This window comes from Ambystoma mexicanum, chromosome 6p, assembly GCF_040938575.1.
Source record: "Ambystoma mexicanum isolate Mex_15411 chromosome 6p, UKY_AmexF1_1, whole genome shotgun sequence".
NCBI classification, from domain to species: Eukaryota; Metazoa; Chordata; class Amphibia; order Caudata; family Ambystomatidae; genus Ambystoma; species Ambystoma mexicanum.
This window is the reverse complement of record NC_090935.1, coordinates 76,913,925-76,934,121: the sequence shown is the minus strand read 5'-3', so window position 1 is coordinate 76,934,121 and position 20,197 is coordinate 76,913,925. Positions and strand designations below refer to the sequence as shown.

Here is a 20,197-nt window from a genome sequence, read left to right as displayed (position 1 = left end):
AATACAAAAACAAGTAATCTCCTGTTATCACAACTCTCTAATGGAGGGTCACCCTGGCATTACCAAAACCATGGAAAAGATCAAAAGACATTTCTGGTGCCATCATGGAAGAAGGATATTAGAGACTTTGTAATCTCCTGCGGTGTGTGTGCCCAGAATAAAAGTCAGAAGGAGAAACCAGCCGGCCTATTACACCCTCTGGATATTCCTCCCTGTCCATGGCATACCCTGTCCATGGATTTCATCACGGACTTAACTCCATGCTCAGGGTATAATACCATTTTAGTAGTCGTGGATCTATTCTCCAAGATGGCTCACTTCATTCCCCTGAAGGGCCTACCTTCGGCTTCAGTTTTGGCCCGATAATTCTTAGAAAACATTGTTCGATTACACGGTTTTCCCTCGGTTTTAGTCTCCGATAGGGGAAGTCAATTCATCTCCCACTTTTGGCGAAGTTGCTGTCGTCTAGCCCAAATTGATGTAAGACTTTCAACCAGTCACCATCCCCAAACTGACGGACAAACCGAGAGGACAAATCAGACTCTAGAGCAATATCTGCGTTGCATGCTCCAACAAACTGAAAACCATTGGAAGGATATTCTTTGGATCGCTGAATACGCTTACAACAATTCGACTCATTCTGGAACCGGGAAGACTCCCTTCTTCCTATTATACGGACATCATCCTAGAACCTCTAACCTGGATCCTCCCCAAGAATTCGAAACACCTGCTGTGGATCATTTACACTCGGAGATCACCCGTGCTTTTAAGGAAGCCACTGCCCATCTGAAAAGAGCTAAAGCTCAAGTCAAAAAAGGAGCAGATCGACACCGTAAAGAGGCCCCTCACTACGTAGTAGGAGATCAGGTCTGGTTATCCACTAAGCACCTGCCTCTAAAAGGACCCAGCACCTTCAACCCGAGATACCTTGGACCCTACCTCATCTCTACCATAGTTAATCCGCTGGCGGTCAAATTGGAATTACCTGCGCATATGAAAATACATCCAGTATTCCACGTCTTCTTATTAAAACCAGTACAACCAGAAACCCGATTGACTGAACTCCCAGGACCTGTTTTGGTAGATGGAGAACTCGATTCGAAGTAAAGAACATCCTAGACTCCAAAATCTCCAAATCTAAGTTATATTACCTGGTTGATTGGAAAGGATACGGCCCCCAGGAAATGGTCTTGGGAACCCTCAGAATATGTTCACGCACCTCGTCTGGTCAAGAAATTCCATCTGAATCACCCCGACAAGCCAAAACCCCCGGAGAAGACACGCTTAGGAGGGGCCTTGAGGGGGGGTGCTGTCATGATCACTGCTTCCAAGGAGCCAGGACCAGCCCAACGTCCATGGAAGCAGGCCCCTAACCCTAATCCTAGGCACCAGCCGGTCCTCACTGGGACCTTTTGGACCTTGTCCTGGCGCCGGTGGCACCAGGCTCATCAGAACCATCGGTCCCGGCACTGGAAGCGCCGGGCTCATAATATGTGTGCAGATGCTTGGGTGGACTTACCTGTAGCAGACCATGCTGCTTACGTACCAGCCACTTAGAAGTCCTCTGTGAACAGGAACTACTTTCTTACCTGGGTGGGGCAAGCTCCACTCCCTGGATTCAGCACTGGAAATCTTCTGGAACTGGAACTCTTTTCTTACCTAGGCGTGGCCGTGGAGGAAGACGCCTCATCACTCCGAAGCTATTTAAACCACACCCGATAGACGAAACGTGCTTCGCGTTATTCTGCATCTGCAGCAGAACGCTCACCGATTCTGTTCCAGCCTTTCTTCTTTCGATCCTGAATCTGCAAGAATCATACTTACCATTCCTGTATCCAGTCAACAGCAGCACCTGCAAAGACAAGAAACAGCAGGTTAGCCAGGCAGCCTTAACTCGCAGTGCTTACTCACCTGATCCATCGGCTGCGGCCATTTCCTCACGCTGCACCTCCGCCTGTGAAGACAAAAGCATTGTCATTACTTATCGGCACTCCGTGAATTCCGGATTTCTTCACGCTGCATCGCCGCCTGCGGAGACAAAAGCATTGTATTTACTTACGGGCATTCCGCGGACTCCGGCGCTGCAACCCAACTTCTGAAAGACAAAAGAAGAGACATTAGACAGGTATTTACTTACGCCCATCGTGCTCATCGCAATAGAATGCCTGCAAATACTCCGGCGTCTCTTCAGCACGAAGTAAGCTGCAAGGGAAAAGACAGTTCGAGCGCTTGCATTTACTTACGCATTTCCAGGCGCTTCACTCCATCTTCCATCTCAAGAGTCCTGCAAGACAAAAGGGGGAAAAGCATTATACGAAGTCCTGTTCAATATTAACGTGCCTCGCACCTAAAGACTATAAAGACTAAAAAGGTGTCTGGAAACTCACCGCTCGTGCAGTTAACAACGGTAACGATCCTCTGAGTCCAAGAGGCCTATGTTTCACCAGTGAAGGAACTGGCAACAGCACCCTGCACCAGACGCAGATGGAGAGCCCAGCATTCACCTATCTAAGGTGAGCACGTTGACCTGGGGGCTCTACGGAGAAGCTAGAGAGAGAGAGGAAGAGGGACATTAAACAACCCAGACCATTAACCCCCATATTCTTTCACCTGCAGAAACCTCACCCTACGAGTTCGACACACAGTGCGAAGAGGTTTGACCCCAGAAGCCAATCGAGTCCTGCACGTCACTTTTCGAGTCACAGACACCTTCCTGCCAAGACCAGCGCCTCCGTGGGAATCAGGTGAGCGTTACACTGTGGGAGTGCCCCAGTGGCGAGTGGGGGTGCCATAGGGGGTCGGGGTAATGGGCCGGAATCTTACTTCCCCTGGTGACAGTCCCGCTATCAGCAGGGGCGCAATCGTCTCTTTCCAGTCCACCGGAAAGGCGTCAGTGTACACAGGAGGGGGTATCTTGGAAAGCTGGGTTGGATCAAGACTTTGCTGGAGGTTTTAACCACTTGCACATGGATATCTACCCAATCTTCGAACCAGAAGCCCAAAGAGAGTCAAAAGCCCAACGCAAAGTAGATGGAAGAAAAAACCTTCCAAGATGCAAACCAGCAGTGAGGTGTGGTGCTAGAAACATTATTAGAAACCTAAGAACAGTGTCAGAGGTGGCACCTAGCAAGACCCCTTCAAGTCCCTGAGGTATGGAGGCCAGGAAAAAGACCAAGGAAATTAAGGAGCCTAACATCCCAAACAACACCGTCCTGTCGTTACATCCGGATGAAGAACCCATGGATCAGGAGGCCGAAAATGACTTGCTTCTGCAGTTGTCAACGTATGAGGACTCAGATATGGAAGCTTCAGGGGGCCCTTCAGTGCCTAATATCACCTCTGGGGAGGGGGGCAAGGAGGAACAAGAAGCAGCGTGCAACAAAAACAACTTTAGCTTCAAAACCCTAGAAGATAAAAGGGCAAAAATTGCACTTAAGATCGCTCCATGGTTGGGCCAACCCCAAAGCGATGGAAACAATGACAGACTGATCAAGAAGGGAGAGGCTCTATAGAACAATGGCCAGGGATTCTCCATTTAAATCCAGGATGTGGAGGACCTCAGGGTCCCAGCAACAGGTGAAGAGAGAGCAAAAGAAGCAATTGGCCAGGATTTTATCCCACAAAATCCTTTCAGAGATGGTACCGAAAGCGGATGATGAATTAATACTTAATTGATCTAATGTAATGGGCCTGCTGCACAATGTTCCACAAATGAGAGTTATTGAACCAAAGGATATACAGATTGTGGACTTCCCAACTGAACATGAAAATGGTCGAGGGTGCCTCCATATGACAACCCAGGCAGCAATAACCCTCTCGGTGAAGGCATTTGATGACCTCAGGGCCCTTTGCTTTGACCGAAAACAGTGTGCCTCAATGCCCGATGCAGACCACAAGTACAACCTAAGTACCCAAAGGAAAATGGGGCAATGCCAAAACAGCCCCCGTACCATGAATGCTGAGGTGTCTGCCAAGCCAACTAGAGATTCCCGACCACCCTCCTAGGCCCCGAAGCACTTAAGATGAGAATAAAATGGAGAGTTGGTGCTAACTTACAAACAAATCCAAAAAGGAAAGAGGATCTGATAACAAGGATTGGCAACGATGACTAATGGGGTTGGCTTGCAAGGACTTTGGCCTCTCCAGCTAGAGATTAGAGAGAGAGGAGGGAAGGACCTGGCTGGATGAATATTGGGTCCTGGAATACCAGAGGGTGTGTTCATCTGTTCCATTCCTTAGACCCCAGGTCAACCAACTTGGATGTACTATGCCTACAAGAATCTTGGCTTAGAGAAACTCCCATTCTTGATGGTTTTATGGGATGTCTAAATAAGGCCTCAAAAGGAATAAGAGGAAGCCCAACTTCAGGCCTGCTCATGTTTGTAAATAATAAATCAGCCGGGAGTTTGATGAGGGTCATTCACCCCACTTCATTGATTCAGATCGTAATCATAAAACTGCAGGAGTCTCTTAATTCCAAGGAAGGTATGATGGTCATCTTCAATCTGTACTGGATCCCTAAAGCCAGGAGGGAAGGTCATTTACTCAACAGGTAATTAAATGGATCGATGATGTTAGATCGGAACTGGAAGATCCCTGGATATGTATTTGTGGGGACTTGAATACAAACTGCCTGGGTGGTAAAAACAAAGGAATCGATAAACCCTGCCAAAAGAAGGAAAAGATAACAAGAAGCCAGAAATGGATGGAGGCAACTGAAATAAGGGACCTGCACATTCTAAATGGTCAAGTCGAGGGGGATTGGGCGGGAGCCAAAACCTGGAGCTCAGCAAGTGCTAGCGCAACCCTGGACTATTATTTTGTCGATGGGGAAACTTTTCAAAGAGTGATCTCCCTGAAGGTTCGACCAGCTAAATATAGTGACCACAATCCACTAATCCTAACCTGCCTAAGACCGACCCAGCAGGCAACAGTTAAGAAAAAGAAAACCGATGGAACTGCAAAGTTCTTTTGGAGAACGGCCAGAATAGGTTAAGGATTGGTGAAAGGTCGATTCCTGCCCTAACAGAGTAAGTGACAAAATGTTTGAAGACCCCGGAACAAAGCTTGGACTATCAATCCTGCCTACTTCAATTTGGAGAAGTGCAAGGGTGAGGAAGTAAAAGGGGCTTTAAGAGAAAACATGTTTTCGATTAAAAAATCGCTAACTAAAAGCGCCAGTTAACACATGACCTTAGACTCTTAAAAACAGTCCCACTTATTATAGGAATTAAGAAAAGGAGAGAAAGAAAATAATATAAGAACTGGGTGAAGTCCCACCCTTTACCAAAATGATGCAGAACATATGCAGATGGCTTTGAATATGAAGAACGCGAAATACTTTTGGGCTCTGCTAAAGGGTAAAGAAGGAGATTCCGGCCACCTTCAGCTAAATGCCATCCAGGAATCGGGATGGGTTGATGTTAAGAAGGATTTCTAAACTCTGACCTGGAGGGGCAGAGGTTCAGAAGGCCAGCATAGTTTCCTGGAACAGGGTAACCCCTGGACAAGCCAGACCAATCAGGGTAGCTATGGCAGGCGGTCAAGACTGTGGGCCTCATTACACGGAAGGCGGAGGACCAAGGTGCTATTAGCACCTTGGTCCATGCCGGAAAATACCAGCACAGCCTTGGTGGAAAGGGGAATTACCACCCCATTCCAAGGTTGGCGGGGCGGTAATTCCCCCTTCCACCACTGCCCTTCCCCATTACCATTTTTGCCCCATAGGGCATAATGGGAATGGGGAAGGTGCTAATTACGGCACCGCAATTTTGCGGTGCCATAATTAGCACCAAGGTCCCTTAGCGGGTTGGTTTTTAACGCCTGCAAAAAGCAGGCATTAAAGCACCAACCCGCTAAGGGACCTCGTAGTAAGGCGGTAATGGTTAACGGTCACCGTTACCATTAACAGTGACCGTTAACCATTACCGCCTTCCGTGTAATGTGGCCCTAAGTCTCAAGAGGGGTGAGGGCGACTAAAAGACCTCAATGAGCAACCAAAGCAAGGACACTTATGAATTATTCCAGACAGGTATTAGATTAAAAATATATACACATTTATTACAAGGCCTTTGTAAATTAGACCACAGTAAAGAATCACAGTAATACTAGAATAAACCCATACATCAATATCAACACAATATATATACAAGACCCCAGGGGTCTAAGGGGTTAAAAGCACGAAATGTGTAGTCCACCTAGATGGGGAGGAAAACAGGCAGTGCAGATAATCTTTAGACCCAGTTCCACATTGAGAATACACCTAACTGAAGAGGCAGTCCAAGCCTTACGAAGAGAGGAGGCTTATGCTCAATAGTACATGCACGCACTTGTGCCAATGGACAAAATAGGGTCTCTTCAAGGGTCTCTAGCAGCTCAGAAAGGTGGGTATGGTGATGAAGAACAAGTTCCCACTATTCAAACAGGACCTCCACTTGAGGGCAGAGGCAGTTGGAGAGTTTGGGATGGAGTCGCTATTTCGCAATAGCTGTGGAAAGGAAAGGGGCCCTTAGGGGCCACTTCTTGCGTAATAATGGGCTCCTGCGCAAGGGGCCACCAGCTGGGGTAAGGATTACTCACCGGTCCACAACACAGGCAGACCCAGACTTCACCAGTACAGTCCACTTCGCTGGCAGGTTCGAATGCGACAATCAGGACGTCTCAACACTGCATAGTTCCCGAGATGCAGCGAGGATTCCCAAATGGGACAGTGGCGATTTCTCCGCTCCGGGTGGAGGAATCGGCCCAGTTCCACTGCAGCAGTCTTCAGGGGAAAGCGGATCACAAAGGCAGCAAACTTGCACATGTCGTTGCCACAGCAGGGCAACACGGCAACCTTGTTTACTCCGGTCTGGGTACACTCGTCTCACTTTAGACCTGGGAACGCCAAGTGTACGAAATTCGGTGTGAGGGTGCCGTGGATGCAGAGCCTGCAGTATGCCAAAGTTTCGAGGGCCTCCTCAAAACGGCAGTGGTGACAGAGCAAATTACCCGTGTAAGCTGGTCAGCCCACTGGTTGGCCCAGGGACACTTCCGAAGAGGCTTACTTGCAGGGTTTGATGAAGGTGCTTAGAATAGTTGGTCCCACTATTCCATTGGGTCGAAGCGTCTTCGAAGACCTTCTAGGACGATCAGATGCAGAGGGGTCCCACAGGATGACAGCAGGCTCAGGGTGCCAAACCTTTCCAGCGGGTCACCAACGGTTCCTCGACTCGGCTTCTTGTTGCAGGATACTTGGCTCCTTATCTTTTGTTTGTGTGAACTTAGGAGATCGACATGGTAGAGGTGTTTTCAGCCTCCTCTTATCCAAAGTTCCCTTTGCGCCAAAACAGAGGGGACCCAATGGGAGATCTGCTCTCAAACACCCACTCCATAGGTGGACCAATCACGGACCATAGTGGTCCCAGGCATTCAGGACACTCTAGACTCTCTGGCACCCAGGATGTGTATTGTGAACAGACATCCTAGCCCACATCCTGGAGGCACACACACCAGTCATTTAGAAGCCCACGAAAGCATTGGGGTTCGCGGGAAAGTGCATGACCAAATAAGGACTAATCCGGGTCAACTCTACCTGGGGAAGGGGTAAGATGGCCAAAGGATAGGACAAAGAACATTGTGGCATGGCCATTTTGGAGCCGGGCCACCTATTCGTGCCAAACGCGGTTGAACGCGGTTAACATGGAAAAAAAAGGTTTAAAAAATATATGTAAATGAAAGCTGCCACCAGTCCTGTCCATGACACATCTGCACAGTTCATAAAAAGTCCAGTGAGAGTTTCTAGGGCATTTGGAAAGACTAGAGACCCAAGTGTGCTGTAAGGTAAATTACTTTGCAGACTTGTTACATGTTGCACAACAGTTGCAACATGAGGAAAGGACTAAGGGAAACAAAGTCTCCCAGTACTGACTGTCTTAAGGACATGTCAGTGTCCCCATAAAAAGTGAGCGAAAGCCCAGAGGAGTGCATCTGAGGGCTGTGCTTCTCTGGCAAAGTTTAGTTACAGGTGTTTAAACAGCAGCAAAAAGTTTGGGGGTTGACACATTTAAATATGAAATCTTTCCTAACAGTTTAGCACTTTGAAGCCTTATATACCACAACCGACCCTAACAGAAACATGGGGGATGCGGGCTCCAGAGGGGCATTACCCGTGTGGATCATGTGTCTGTTGTCAACAAACTAAAAAAACAACGGAAATAGACCTAGGCCTCAAAAGTCCATGGAAACAAAAAGTCCTTAGGAACTGTAACTCCAGTTTTGTAGTGTACATGATTTGGTGCCCTTGTAAAAAGATATACATAGGGAAGATGGAAAGAAAAGTCAAAATCCGGATTACAGAACATAAAAGCTGTATAAAAAACAGAGTGCACACTGCCCCCTTAGTTGGACATTTTATAGAGATGGTTCATAAAGTTGAAGATTTGAGATGGTCGATTGTCTATGTGGTGAGGCCAACAAATTATATTAATCTTGACAGAAGAAAATTAGCTCAAAAAGAAAAAGAGTTGATCTTCTTAACTAAACGTGTTGAATTGGGTCTGAATGAGAAGACAGAATGACAACCAACCTTTCACCTACTAATAGTGAACAGGCTTTGAGATCTGAATGAGACAATAAGTAGAGGAAGCAGTAGTAAGTGTTAAGAGGCCTAGATGACATCTGTAAGTAGGACTTGACTAACTAACCAATATAGAGATAGGCCTAACTCTTCCGACATATCAAGGTTGGATATGACTGCATCCTATTACCTAAAGTTGTTCCATAACTGAATAGAGGAGCAAGGCTTGTTCAGATTGGACAGACTATCATAAATTGGTTGTGTAAGTGCAAGAATCTCGTTTTGGGACCTAAGAGATTGGTAACTTGCGAATACTGTACAGATAATCCACATAGTCATAGTTTGGCCTATGTAGTTAGGCAATTTTGAAACAACATCATAATGCGACTATCCTGAAAAGATATTGAAAAATCAATCCTTAATTATAATTCAGAAATGGACATGTAATTTATACATATCTGAGCAAAAAAACCTGCAAAGAGACCCCATCGAACGAAGGTGCTTTTTTGGCGCGTGTGGTGCGCGCGGTCAAACTACGCTGATGTGGCGCTCTATTAGAGCCCTTGATTCGAACCAATGGGGGGCCGGAGGCAGGAAATGATGAACTGTGCATAAAATGAAAAAAGGCCAGTGCCATTGTTACGCCGCCGGATCATGTGATAAGATGTCACATGGCTAGTGAGATGGAATAAAAAGTAATGAAGGACAACAGAACAGGAAGCAGGTGAATAACGAAAACAGAAGGAGACGCGACCGACAGAGATGACGGTGGATGGCCCAAAGATGACGTTCTGAAGAGGAGCAGGAAAAGCCTAATTTCGAATCCTGGAAAGAGCAGGAAGATAAAAGGAATTAATAGGTAAGAATGACCTAAGCATGGGGGCAATTAGGAGTCCACTAAAATGCACGAAGGTTTAAAAAGACTAAAGTATTGTATCCGCTGTGGTTCTCTCTCTGCCCTAGATAAATAGATGCGGTTGGCTCCCTCCATAGACAGTGATAGAGGACCCGACCCTGACAGAAATAAGACACATTGCGGGACCGGCCAATAATTACCGAGATCAGGGACCCGGTAAACAAGTGTACTAGGTCAGTATGGAAAACACTGAAATATTTTCGAGCTGCAGTAATAAAAGTAAATAAAAAATGTAGAAGAAAAAATGATAAAACAACATAATTCAGTGTAAATAACTAAAACTTCCCAATTAGGTATATATGGAAGTGGCCTATGATATTACATATGGTGGTGAGCATCGCCGTTTGAGGCATCAGAGCATCCTGGAGGAGTGGACACAGAAGTACTACACCAACAGAAAAGAAAATAAGAAGTGAGCATGATAAAGGCATTACATTGACAAATCATAAGAAATTTAACTATGCATGATCTATTGATAATAAGTGTCACAATAGAATTTATCTGAAGAAGGGAGATATAAAAGTATAGTGAGTGGCAAACAGTAGGATCCATCTAATGAAGAGAGATATTAAACCCACCAAGAATGAACTAACCATGTGAAGCCTGTACTGAGCGTGATAGAGAGACGATTGCATAACAGATGTAAAGAAGGAGTTAGTTAAATAGTGACTCCCTTCTGCTGAATTTTTTGCAGCAGGTTGTATATAATAAAAAGATCAACAGGGATGGTTTTTTCGATTACTAAAATTTGATTATCCCACATTTGCTTCCCACAGTGATCTGTCTGATTGTTGGACCTTAAGAAAGGACTAATGGATCCCACTGAAAGCCAATCCCTAGAAAAAACATAAAAGAAGACAAACACAATTGTACATTTCAATGGAATGTGGTTGATTTTTACCCCTGAAGAATGTCCTTGTTAGTAGTATGACAGTGTGTAAGGAATGAAACATGTCGGATATGGTATGAATGCGGTATGGAAGTGAGCATGGGAGAGAAGAACATAGAGTGAAATGTTTTATGGACTGAGATGCACTTTTCTATGAGAGAGGAGAGCAACTAACAGATCCTGATTAAGATATAATTCTAAAAAATTGTTAAATGTTGGAGTACTACATGGTATTGAATGTGCACAGCTAAATTGAAAATAATTGTGAAATGTCTGTTGTTTGCATAGTGTTGGACTATTTATTTCAAAATTCTTTAAAATTGTAGATGTGTAAAAGAAAAGAAAAAAAGTTTTTATTGCAGATATGTCATATAAAAAAATAAATAACTATTTTTGATACATATTGGTGTAGTATATGAGTATTTAATGAATACTAATCAATACAAGAAGGTATAACCACAATGGAATTTGGGGAAGCAAGTGACCTTGTGCACATAGTGTATTGTTAAACAAGAGTTTTGGTAGAGGGCTGTTCACAAGTGGTCGTTGAAAAAATTACCTCTGGTCTCTCTAGGTTAGTTGGGAAAATTACATTCAAATATGAAATCTTTCCTAACACTCGCCCGCCCCAGACTAAGGACAGGGCGAACTAATCCACCTCTGGAGTTTCTTGTTCAGGTCAGTTAAACATTCTGGACAACCCATCAGCATTGCTATGTTGGACACCTGGCCTATGCTCAATAGTGAAGTCAAAGCCTTGTAGACTTATCGACCACCTAAGCAACTTTGGATTATCTCCCTTTATGTTCATTAGCCACTTTAATGGCTTATGGTCAGTTTGCACAGTGAAGTGGGTCCCATAGAGGTAGGGTGTCAGCTTCCTAAGGGCCCACACAACAGAGAAACATTCTTTCTCTACTGTGGACCATCTGAGCTCTCTGTCCTTAAGCTGGTGACTAATTAATCCAATAGGGTGTTCCTTACCATTCTCATCTACTTGTTATAGTACAGCTCTTATCCCAGTGTCAGAGGCATCTGTCTGCACAATAAAAGATCTTTGGTAATCAGGGACCCTGCGAACAGGGGCCTGGCACAAGGAGTCTTTTAAGCCATTGAAGGCCTTCTCACACTCTTCAGACCAAGTTACCTTCTTGGGTTTCTTTGGAGTAGTGAGAGCAGTCAGAGGGGCAGCTATGGTACCATAGTCTGCCATGATATTTCGGTAGTACGCAGTGAGTCCTAAGAAGGCTCTCACTTGGGTCTGTGTAGTGGGGTAGGCCAGTCTTATACTGCTTGTACTTTACTGGGTAGAGGATGTATCCTCCCTCCACCTACTTCATGTCCAAGGTAGACCACTGATCCTTGTCCAATCTGGCACTTACTGGCCTTTATGGTCATATGGGCCTTCTGAAGAGCCTGTAACACAATCTTAAGGTGTTTTACACGGTCTTCCCAGGTGACACTGAAAACTGCTATATCATCCAGATATGAAAGACAGAATTCATCCAACCCATTCAACACATGATTCACAAGCCTCTGGAAAGTGCAGGTGCATTCTTCAACCCAAACGGCATTACCATGAACTGGTAAAGGCCCTCCGGAGTTGAGAAAGCTGTCTTCTCCTTGGCATGTTCTGCAAGGGCTATTTGCCATAGCCTGCAGTGAGGTCAAACGTGCTGATGTACTTGGAGGCACCCAAGGTATCCACCAGCTCATTTGTTCTAGGCAAGGGGTGTTCATCTGTCTTGGTGACAGCATTCAGAGGCCTGTAATCCACACAGAACCTCAATTCAGAAGTACCTGCTTTTCAATAGTGAAGTCAAAGCCTTGCAGACTTATCGACCACCTAAGCAACTTTGGATTCTCTGCCTTCATGTTCATTAGCCACTTTAAGGGCTTATGGTCAGTTTGCACAGTGAAGTGGGTCCCATAGAGGTAGGGCCTCAGCTTCCTAAGGGCCCACACAACAGAGAAACATTATTTCTCTTCTGTTGACCATCTGATCTCTCTGTCCTTAAGCTTGCGACTAATGAATCCAATAGGGTGTTCCTTACCCTTCTCAACTACTTCTCATGCCAAAGAGAAAACTGGCTTCTCCTTGGCATGTTCTGCAAGGGCTATTTGCCAATAGCCTGCAGTGAGGACAAGTGTGCTGAGGTACTTGGAGGCACCCAAGGTATCCACCAGCTCATCTGTTCTAGGCAAGGGGTGTGCATCTGTCTTGGTGACAGCATTCTGAGGCCTGTAATCCACACAGAACCTCAATTCAGAAGTACCTGCTTTTGGAACCAAGACCACAGGGCTGGACCAAGGACTGTGTCCTGTGTCTGTTATGTTTGCACCAAGGTGTCAAACCAGGGGACTGTGAAAACAGGGGGGAAAATTGCCTAAGCAAACTTTTCACCTCAGCCTGTTGATAAGAAGTCAGATGAAGGGCCACTCGGACACCCTCAATGGAGCTATCTGAAGGACCGCTTTGGAATAGGTCAGGAAGGTGTTCAGATTCCTCTTCCTCACCATCTGAAGCCAATAACAGTGCTGCGATTTCAACTCTTGGGATGAATGCCTTCAGCCTATTTACATGGAACACTTTTGGAGCCTGTCCAGGCCTTCCAAGGTCCACTAAATAGTTGACCTCTGCCAGTGACTCCACCACTGTGTAAGGGCCTGACCATTTGTCCGTAAAGCTCTAGGTTTTATGGGATTCATGATCAGGACTTTCTGACCAGGTGTGAAGTTGATGAGGGAAGGCTTCTGGTCATACCAATGTTTCACAAGAGCTTGTCCTGCCTTCAACTTGTCACTAGCCAGACCCATTAGGAGTACCATCCTTTTCTGAGCACTAGCACATAGTCTACTATGTTGGTAGTAATGAAGGGGTTGGGCATATCCCATCCCTCCTTGACTATGGCTAAGGGTCCCCCAGGGTGACCAAACAGAATTTCAAAGGGGCTGAAGCCAACACCCTTGTGTGGTACCTCTCTGTAGGCAAACAGTAAGCATGGTAAAAGAAGATCCCATTTTCTTCTTTGAGGTTCTTCCAGAGCCCCAATCATACTTTTCAAGGTCCTGTTAAACCTTTCCACCAGACCATGGTCTGGGGGTGGTATGTGGAAGAAAACTTGTAGGTGACCCCACATTCCTGCCACAACTTGTAGGTGACACCACATTCCTTCCACATAGCCTGCATAGTAAAGATGCCAAGTAAAGCTTTTGCAACTGACTTGGCAGTCCCAGCCTTCAATGGGATGGCCTCAGGATACCTGGTGGCATGGTCCACCAGCACCAGGATAAGCCTATTGCCTGAGGATGTTTGGAGGTCAAGGGGACCAACAATGTCGATCCCTAACCTCTCAAATGGTACCCCCACAACTGGGAGTGGTACCAATGGAGCATGGATTGTTGCGCCACTCTTACCAGAAAACTGGCAGGAGGCACAACTCATGCAGTGACTTTTTACTTGCACCCCCATCTTGGGCCAGTAGAAGTGCATGGATAACCTTTGCTTGGTTCTCTTAATTCCAAGATGACCAGCAAGGGGCACTTCCTGCGCCAACTGCAGGAGGAAGGGTCTTACAGCAAGGGGAACCACCAACCTCCTATGGTCTCCTTCTGTATACAGGAGCCCACCTTTCCAATACATCGGATGCTTCCCAGGAGGTTCACCCTCAAGCTGGGAGCAGGCCTGTCTCCTTAGGCCTTCCAGAGATGGGCACTCACGTTGGCCTTTACTGAATTCTTCCCTGTCAGGACCACCTTCTACTAACAAATCTTTTAGTTCAGGATGGTCATTGGGGTCAAACACATCAGGTATCACCACCTCCTTGTCAAGTCCTGGTGATGGACCAACTACCTCCACCTCAGTGGTAGGTGAGTTAGGGGGAATATTCTCTTTCCCTCTTTTTGATTTTCTGACTCTTTTAGCCTTGGGTTTCCCCTTTGATTGGGGTAGTGCATTGGTCTTGGCCAGTGCTGCCCTGGTTTGAAACCTTGTGCAGGGTCTGTCAGCAGTATCTCCCACAAGCCCTAAAGCTCTGAGATCATTGCCCAACAAGACCTTTCCTGGGACACTCCTCTGGATGCTCACTGGAATCCTGACTGCTGTACCATTGATAATACGATTTACAGGTATTACTGGGAACATGTAGGTGGGCCATCAGCCATCTTAGTGGGCATCAGAGTAGCTCTGGCAACTTTCTCTGGGTCTGCCAAGGTAGAATCCACTACAGTTCAACTGCACCCACTATCCCTAAGAGCTGGAGTATCTACTCCATTGATCAGCACACTGTCTTTAAAGTAGTGCTTGGTGTTATCTGAAATCCTAGCATAAACTGAGACTTTAGGCTCCCAGGAACCCAGGGAAACTAAAACTACCTCAGCTTCTATCCCACTGGGGAAGGAGTCTGAGCAGAAGGATGCTCCTGTAATCTCTTCTTCCTCATAGGAGGAGAAGGCCAGATTAGCATAGTGGACCCCCAAGGTTTTGACCTTACATCTGGGATCCCCCTTCACATGGTCAGTTGCTCCACAAGCAAAACAAGATCCACTGGGTATGTTTACATAGGGAGGCTTACTATAACCAGAGTTCTGTTTTGGAGGCTGACCTCCACTACCCTGTGAGTTTTCTTGTGTCTTACCCTTATGTTTCTTTTTGTGGCCCTTTTGCAAGGAAGCTTTATCAGTTTCCCCACCCTCCTTATCTTTGGACTTTTTCCCTTCCTCCTGCTTACAAGGATGAGTCTTGTCCTTATGGGACACTCGATGTGACACCCACAGATCTGCTGCAATGGCTAGCTTCTTCGGATCTGTCTCCTTTGAATCTGCCAAATGCTGCTTAAGCTCACTGGAAGCAGATGCAAAAATGTGTTCCAGCATGACAAGTCTTATCATGCTTTCAAAGGTAGAAACCTTACAACCTTCAAAGTTTTTTAAGGATTCGGTTACATAAGATACCCAAGTACCACCTTCTTTCTTCTTGTACTCTCTGAATCTTTTAAAGTATTGGGCAGGAGCCTTTCCAAACTTTAAGATGAGAGTCTGCTTCAACACTGCAAAATCTGCTCTCTCAGCTTTTGATATTTCCATAATGGCACTGCAGCCAGAATGGGGCAGTCTGCTAACTAACCAGGCAATTTTATCAGCATTGTCAACTTGCTGAACTTCACATGCATACTCAAATGTATTCAGCCAGTCCATAATGTCATTCTTTTCCAAATACACACAGAGCAGATTTTTTGGAAACCTTGGATGAGACGAGGCCTGAGACCCATGCCTAGGACCCTTGGATCCATTGGCATCTTGAAGCTTGGCCAGTTCCAACTGGTGATCCCTGACTTTCTGTTTTTCTGCCTGCTCTATCTTTAGTTTGGCCATATTGAACTCAAGCTCCTTCTGCCTAAACAGCAGTTCTTGCTTCTTGAATTCAAGTATGGCCTCCCCATCAGCACTGGCAAAGGAAACATTAGACATTACATCATCCATGTCCTCATGGTTGCTGTGGATAAGTGCAGCGGCAGAACCATCAGTTCTACCAGTGAGAGCAGCCCCACCTCCTTCTGCACTGTCCTCAGAAGCTTTAGCTCTAAGCTGAGCTTCTTGCCAGTCCATGATTCTTTGGATCATTTCTACTTTTGTGCCTTGAGAGGAGACACCTCTCTCAGCACACATCTTTCTTAATGTGTCGCATCTAGAAGCATTTAAAGTTAACAAGGTACTTGTTTCCATACTGTTAGATAGGATTATGGCCTTTTAAAAATCATACCACAACAATTCACTATGGGCCTCATTACACGGACGGCGGTGGACCAAGGTGCTGTTAGCACCTTGGTCCATGCCGGTAAATTACCGGCACCGCCTTGGCGGAAAGGGGAATTACCGCCCTACTCCAAGGTTGGTGGGGCGGTAATTCCCCCTTCCACCATTGCCCTTCCCCATTCCCATTTTTGCCCCATAGGGCATAATGGGAATGGGGAAGGTGCCAATTACGGCACCGCAATTTTGCGGTGCCGTAATTAGCACCAAGGTCTCTTTGCGGGTTGGGTTTTAACGCCTGCAAAAAGCAGGCGTTAAATTGCCCAACCCGAAAAGGGACCTCGTAGTACGGCGGTAAGGGTTAACGGTCACCGTTACCATTAACGGTGACCGTTAACCCTTAACGCCGTCCGTGTAATGAGGCCCTATGTGTCCTGCTAGAAATAACTCAAAATACGTTCACTAGTGTGCAACACTTGATACCTTCAGTCCTATCCCACCGCTGTACACCAATTTGTTAAGAAGGATTTCTGAACTCTGACCTGGAGGGGCAGAGGTTCAGAAGGCCAGCCTAGTTTCTTGGAACAGGATAACCTCTGGACAAGCCAGACCAATCAGGGTAGCTATGGCAGGTGGTCAAGACTAAGGGCCTCATTACCCGGTAGGCGGTGAGCCATATGGCTCATACCGGTAAAATACCGGCACCGCCTTGGCGGAAAGGGGATTTACTGCCCCATTCCAAGGTTGGAGGGGCGGTAAATCCCCCTCTGCCATTGCCCTTCCCCATTCCCATTTCTGCCCCATAGGGCTCTATGGGAATGGGGAAGGCGCTAATTACGGCACCGCAATTTTGCGGTGCCGTAATTAGCTCCGAGGTCCCTTAGCGGGTTGGATTTTAACGCCTGCAAAAAGCAGGCGTTAAATCCCCCAACCCGCAAAGGGACCTCGTAGTAAGGTACGGTACGCTACCGGTAAATCCCTTCGCCATCCGTGTAATGAGGCCCCAAGTCTCAAGAGGGGTGAGGGTGACTGAAAGACCTCAATGAGCACACAAAGCAAGGACACTTACGAATTACTCCAGACAGGTGTTACATTAAAAATATATACACATTTATTACAAGGCCTTTGTAAATTAGACCACAGTAAAGAATCACAGTAATACTAGAATAAACCAATACATCAATATCAACACAATATATATACAAGACCCCCGGTGTCTAAGGGGTTAAAAGCACAAAATGTGTAGTCCACCTAGATGGGGTGGAAAACAGGCAGTGCAGATAATCTTTAGATCCAGTTCCACATCGAGAATACACCTAACTGAAGAGGCACTCCAAGCCCTACGAAGAGAGGAGCCTTATGCTCAATAGTACATACACGCGCTTGTGCAAATGGACAAAATAGGGTCTCTAGCAGCTCAGGAAGGTGGATAAGGCAATGAAGAACAATTTACCACTATCCAAACAGGACCTCCATTTGAGGGCAGAGGCAGTTGGAGAGTTCGGGATGGAGTCGCTATTTCACAATAGCTGTGGAAAGGAAAGGGGCCCTTAGGGGCCACTTCATGCATAATAATGGGCTCCTGTGCTAGGGGCCACCAGTTGGGGTAAGGATTACTCACCGGTCCCTGACACAGGCAGACCCAGACTTCGCCAGTACTGTCCACTTCGCTGGCAGGTTCGAATACGACAATCAGGACGTCTCAACACTGCATAGTTCCCGAGATGCAGCGAGGATTCCCAAATGGAACAGTGGCGATTTCTCCGCTCCGGGTGGAGGAAATGGCCCAGTTCCACTGCAGCAAGCTTCAGGGGCAAGGGGGTCACAAAGGCAGTGAACTTGCCGGGGTCGTTGCACAGCAGGGCAACACGGCAACCGTGTTTACTCCGGTCCGGGTACACTCGTCTCACTTCAGACCTGGGAACGCCAAGTGTATGAAATTCGGTGTGAGGTTGCCGTGGACGCAGAGCTAGCAGTATGCTATGTTTCGAGGGCATCCTTGAAATAGCGGCGGTGACCGAGCAAACGTCCCGTGTAAGATGGTCAGCCAACTGATTGGCCCAGGGACACTTCCGAAGAGGCTTACTTGTAGGGTTTGATGAAGGTGCCGAGAATAGTTGGTCCCACTATTCCAATGGGTCGAAGCGTCTTCGCAGACCTTCTAGGACGATCAGATGCAGAGGGGTCCCACAGGTCGACAGTGGGCTCAGGGTGCCAAACCTTTCCAGCGGGTCACCAGCCGTTCCTCGACTCGACTTCTTGTTGCAGGGTACTTGGCTCCTTAACGTTTGTTCGTGTGAATTTAGGAGATCGACATGGTAGTGGTGTTTTCAGCCTCCTCTTATCCAAAGTTCCCTTCACGCCAAAACAGAGGGGACCCAATGGGAGATCTGCTCACAATCACCCACACCATACGTGGACCGATCACGGACCACAGTGGTCCCAGGCATTCAGGACACTCTAGACTCTCTGGCACCCAGGATGTGTATTGGGAACAGAGATCACAGCCCACATCCTGGAGGCACACACACCAGTCATTCAGAAGCCCACAAAAGCATTGGGGGTCGCGGGAAAGTGCATGACCATATAAGGACTAACCCGGGTCAACTCGACCTGGGGAAGGTGAAGGGGCAAGATGGCCAAGGGACAGGACAAAGAACCTTGTGGCATGGCCATTTTGGAGCCGGGCCACCTATTTGTGCCAAACGCGGTTGAACGCGGTTAACATGGAAAGAAAGGGTTAAAAATATATGTAAACGAAAGCTGCCACCAGTCCTGTCCATGACACATCTGCACAGTTCATAAAAAGTCCAGCAAGAGTTTCTAGGGCCTTTGGAAAGACTAGAGACCCAAGTGTGCTGTAAGGTAAATTACATTGCACACTTGTTACATGTTGCACAACAGTTGCAACATGAGGAAAGGACTAAGGGAAACAAAGTCTCCCAGTACTTAAGGGCATGTCAGTGTAAGTGAGCAAAAGCAGAGGAGTGCAGCTGAGGGCTGTGCTTCTCTGGCAAAGTTTAGTTGCAGGTGTTTAAACAGCAGCAAAAAGTTTGGGGGTTGACACATGGAGGGAATATTACATTCAAATATGAAACAGTTGAGCACTTTGAAGCCTTGTATGGCTGAACAAAAATCAGGAGACCATCCCCTGGCTCCCCAGTACAAAAGGAAACCTCATCAATCAAGCTGGACAGATAGGAAGTTAAAAACATCATCTCTAAAGAAATCTTGTCAAGAGCTCCGTGCCATGATGGCATGATAAATGCCATGTTAAAAGCCACTCCGGAGCTATGAACCGATCTCTGTCTGGTTCTCTTTAGAAGAATAAATCAGCTGGGGAGTTTTCCAGCATCATGGAATAAGGTGGTAGTGGTGCCGATCTTTAAAAAAGGGGCTAGAGCAAACCACGGTAACTAACGCCCAATTTCCCTTTTGGATGTGTTGGGAAAAATCTACACTGGGGTCCTACTAAAGAAATTCAAAGCGTGGACAGCGGAATCAGCAAACTGACCCAAGACAATCGGGTTTTGTGAATCACGTGGATTGTGGGCTGAACCTCCTATTGATTAGTCTGCTAAAAATGAAAACAATAGAAGGGAATGGTAAACTTTGCCTGGCCCTTATAGATATGGAGGGGGCCTTCGACCATATCGACAGAGACAGATTATGGTCCAAATTGAAAGCCAAAGGATGCCCAAACGCCCTCCTAGCAGCAATTAAATCACTCCACACCACACAGGGACATCCTTGCAGATAAGGCTGGATCAAACTGGGAATCTAACCAAGTAGATAAATACCTTTAGGGGTCTGAAACAAGGGTGTCCTCTAGCGCCAATCCTGTACAATTTCTTCATTAGCGATATGAAAGAGGTACTGGACCCAATCAGATCGTGCTCACCAAAGATCAATGGAGCACCGGTGGGGCGATTACTGTACGCAAATTACTTGGTCCTGCTGGATAGTATTCCAGTGGGCCTATAAAGAAAACTGGATGCACTACAGGAATACGTGGAGCAGAATGGCTAGAAAATTAACATCGACAAATCATAAATTCTGGAGATTAACAATTCAAGAACAAAGC

General features: G+C 46.5%; 1 protein-coding gene across 1 annotated transcript in view; it reads left to right on the top strand.

Annotated features, from left to right (window-relative positions):
- Nucleotides 1-3,684: 3,684 nt before the first annotated feature.
- The window catches only part of LOC138510674 (vomeronasal type-2 receptor 26-like), a 59,385-nt gene continuing 42,872 nt past the window's right edge, over nt 3,685-20,197 (top strand). The window contains exon 1 of the mRNA XM_069626454.1: nt 3,685-3,896. Within this exon, the coding sequence (XP_069482555.1) occupies nt 3,685-3,896 (212 nt within the window). The remainder of the gene's footprint in view (nt 3,897-20,197) is intronic.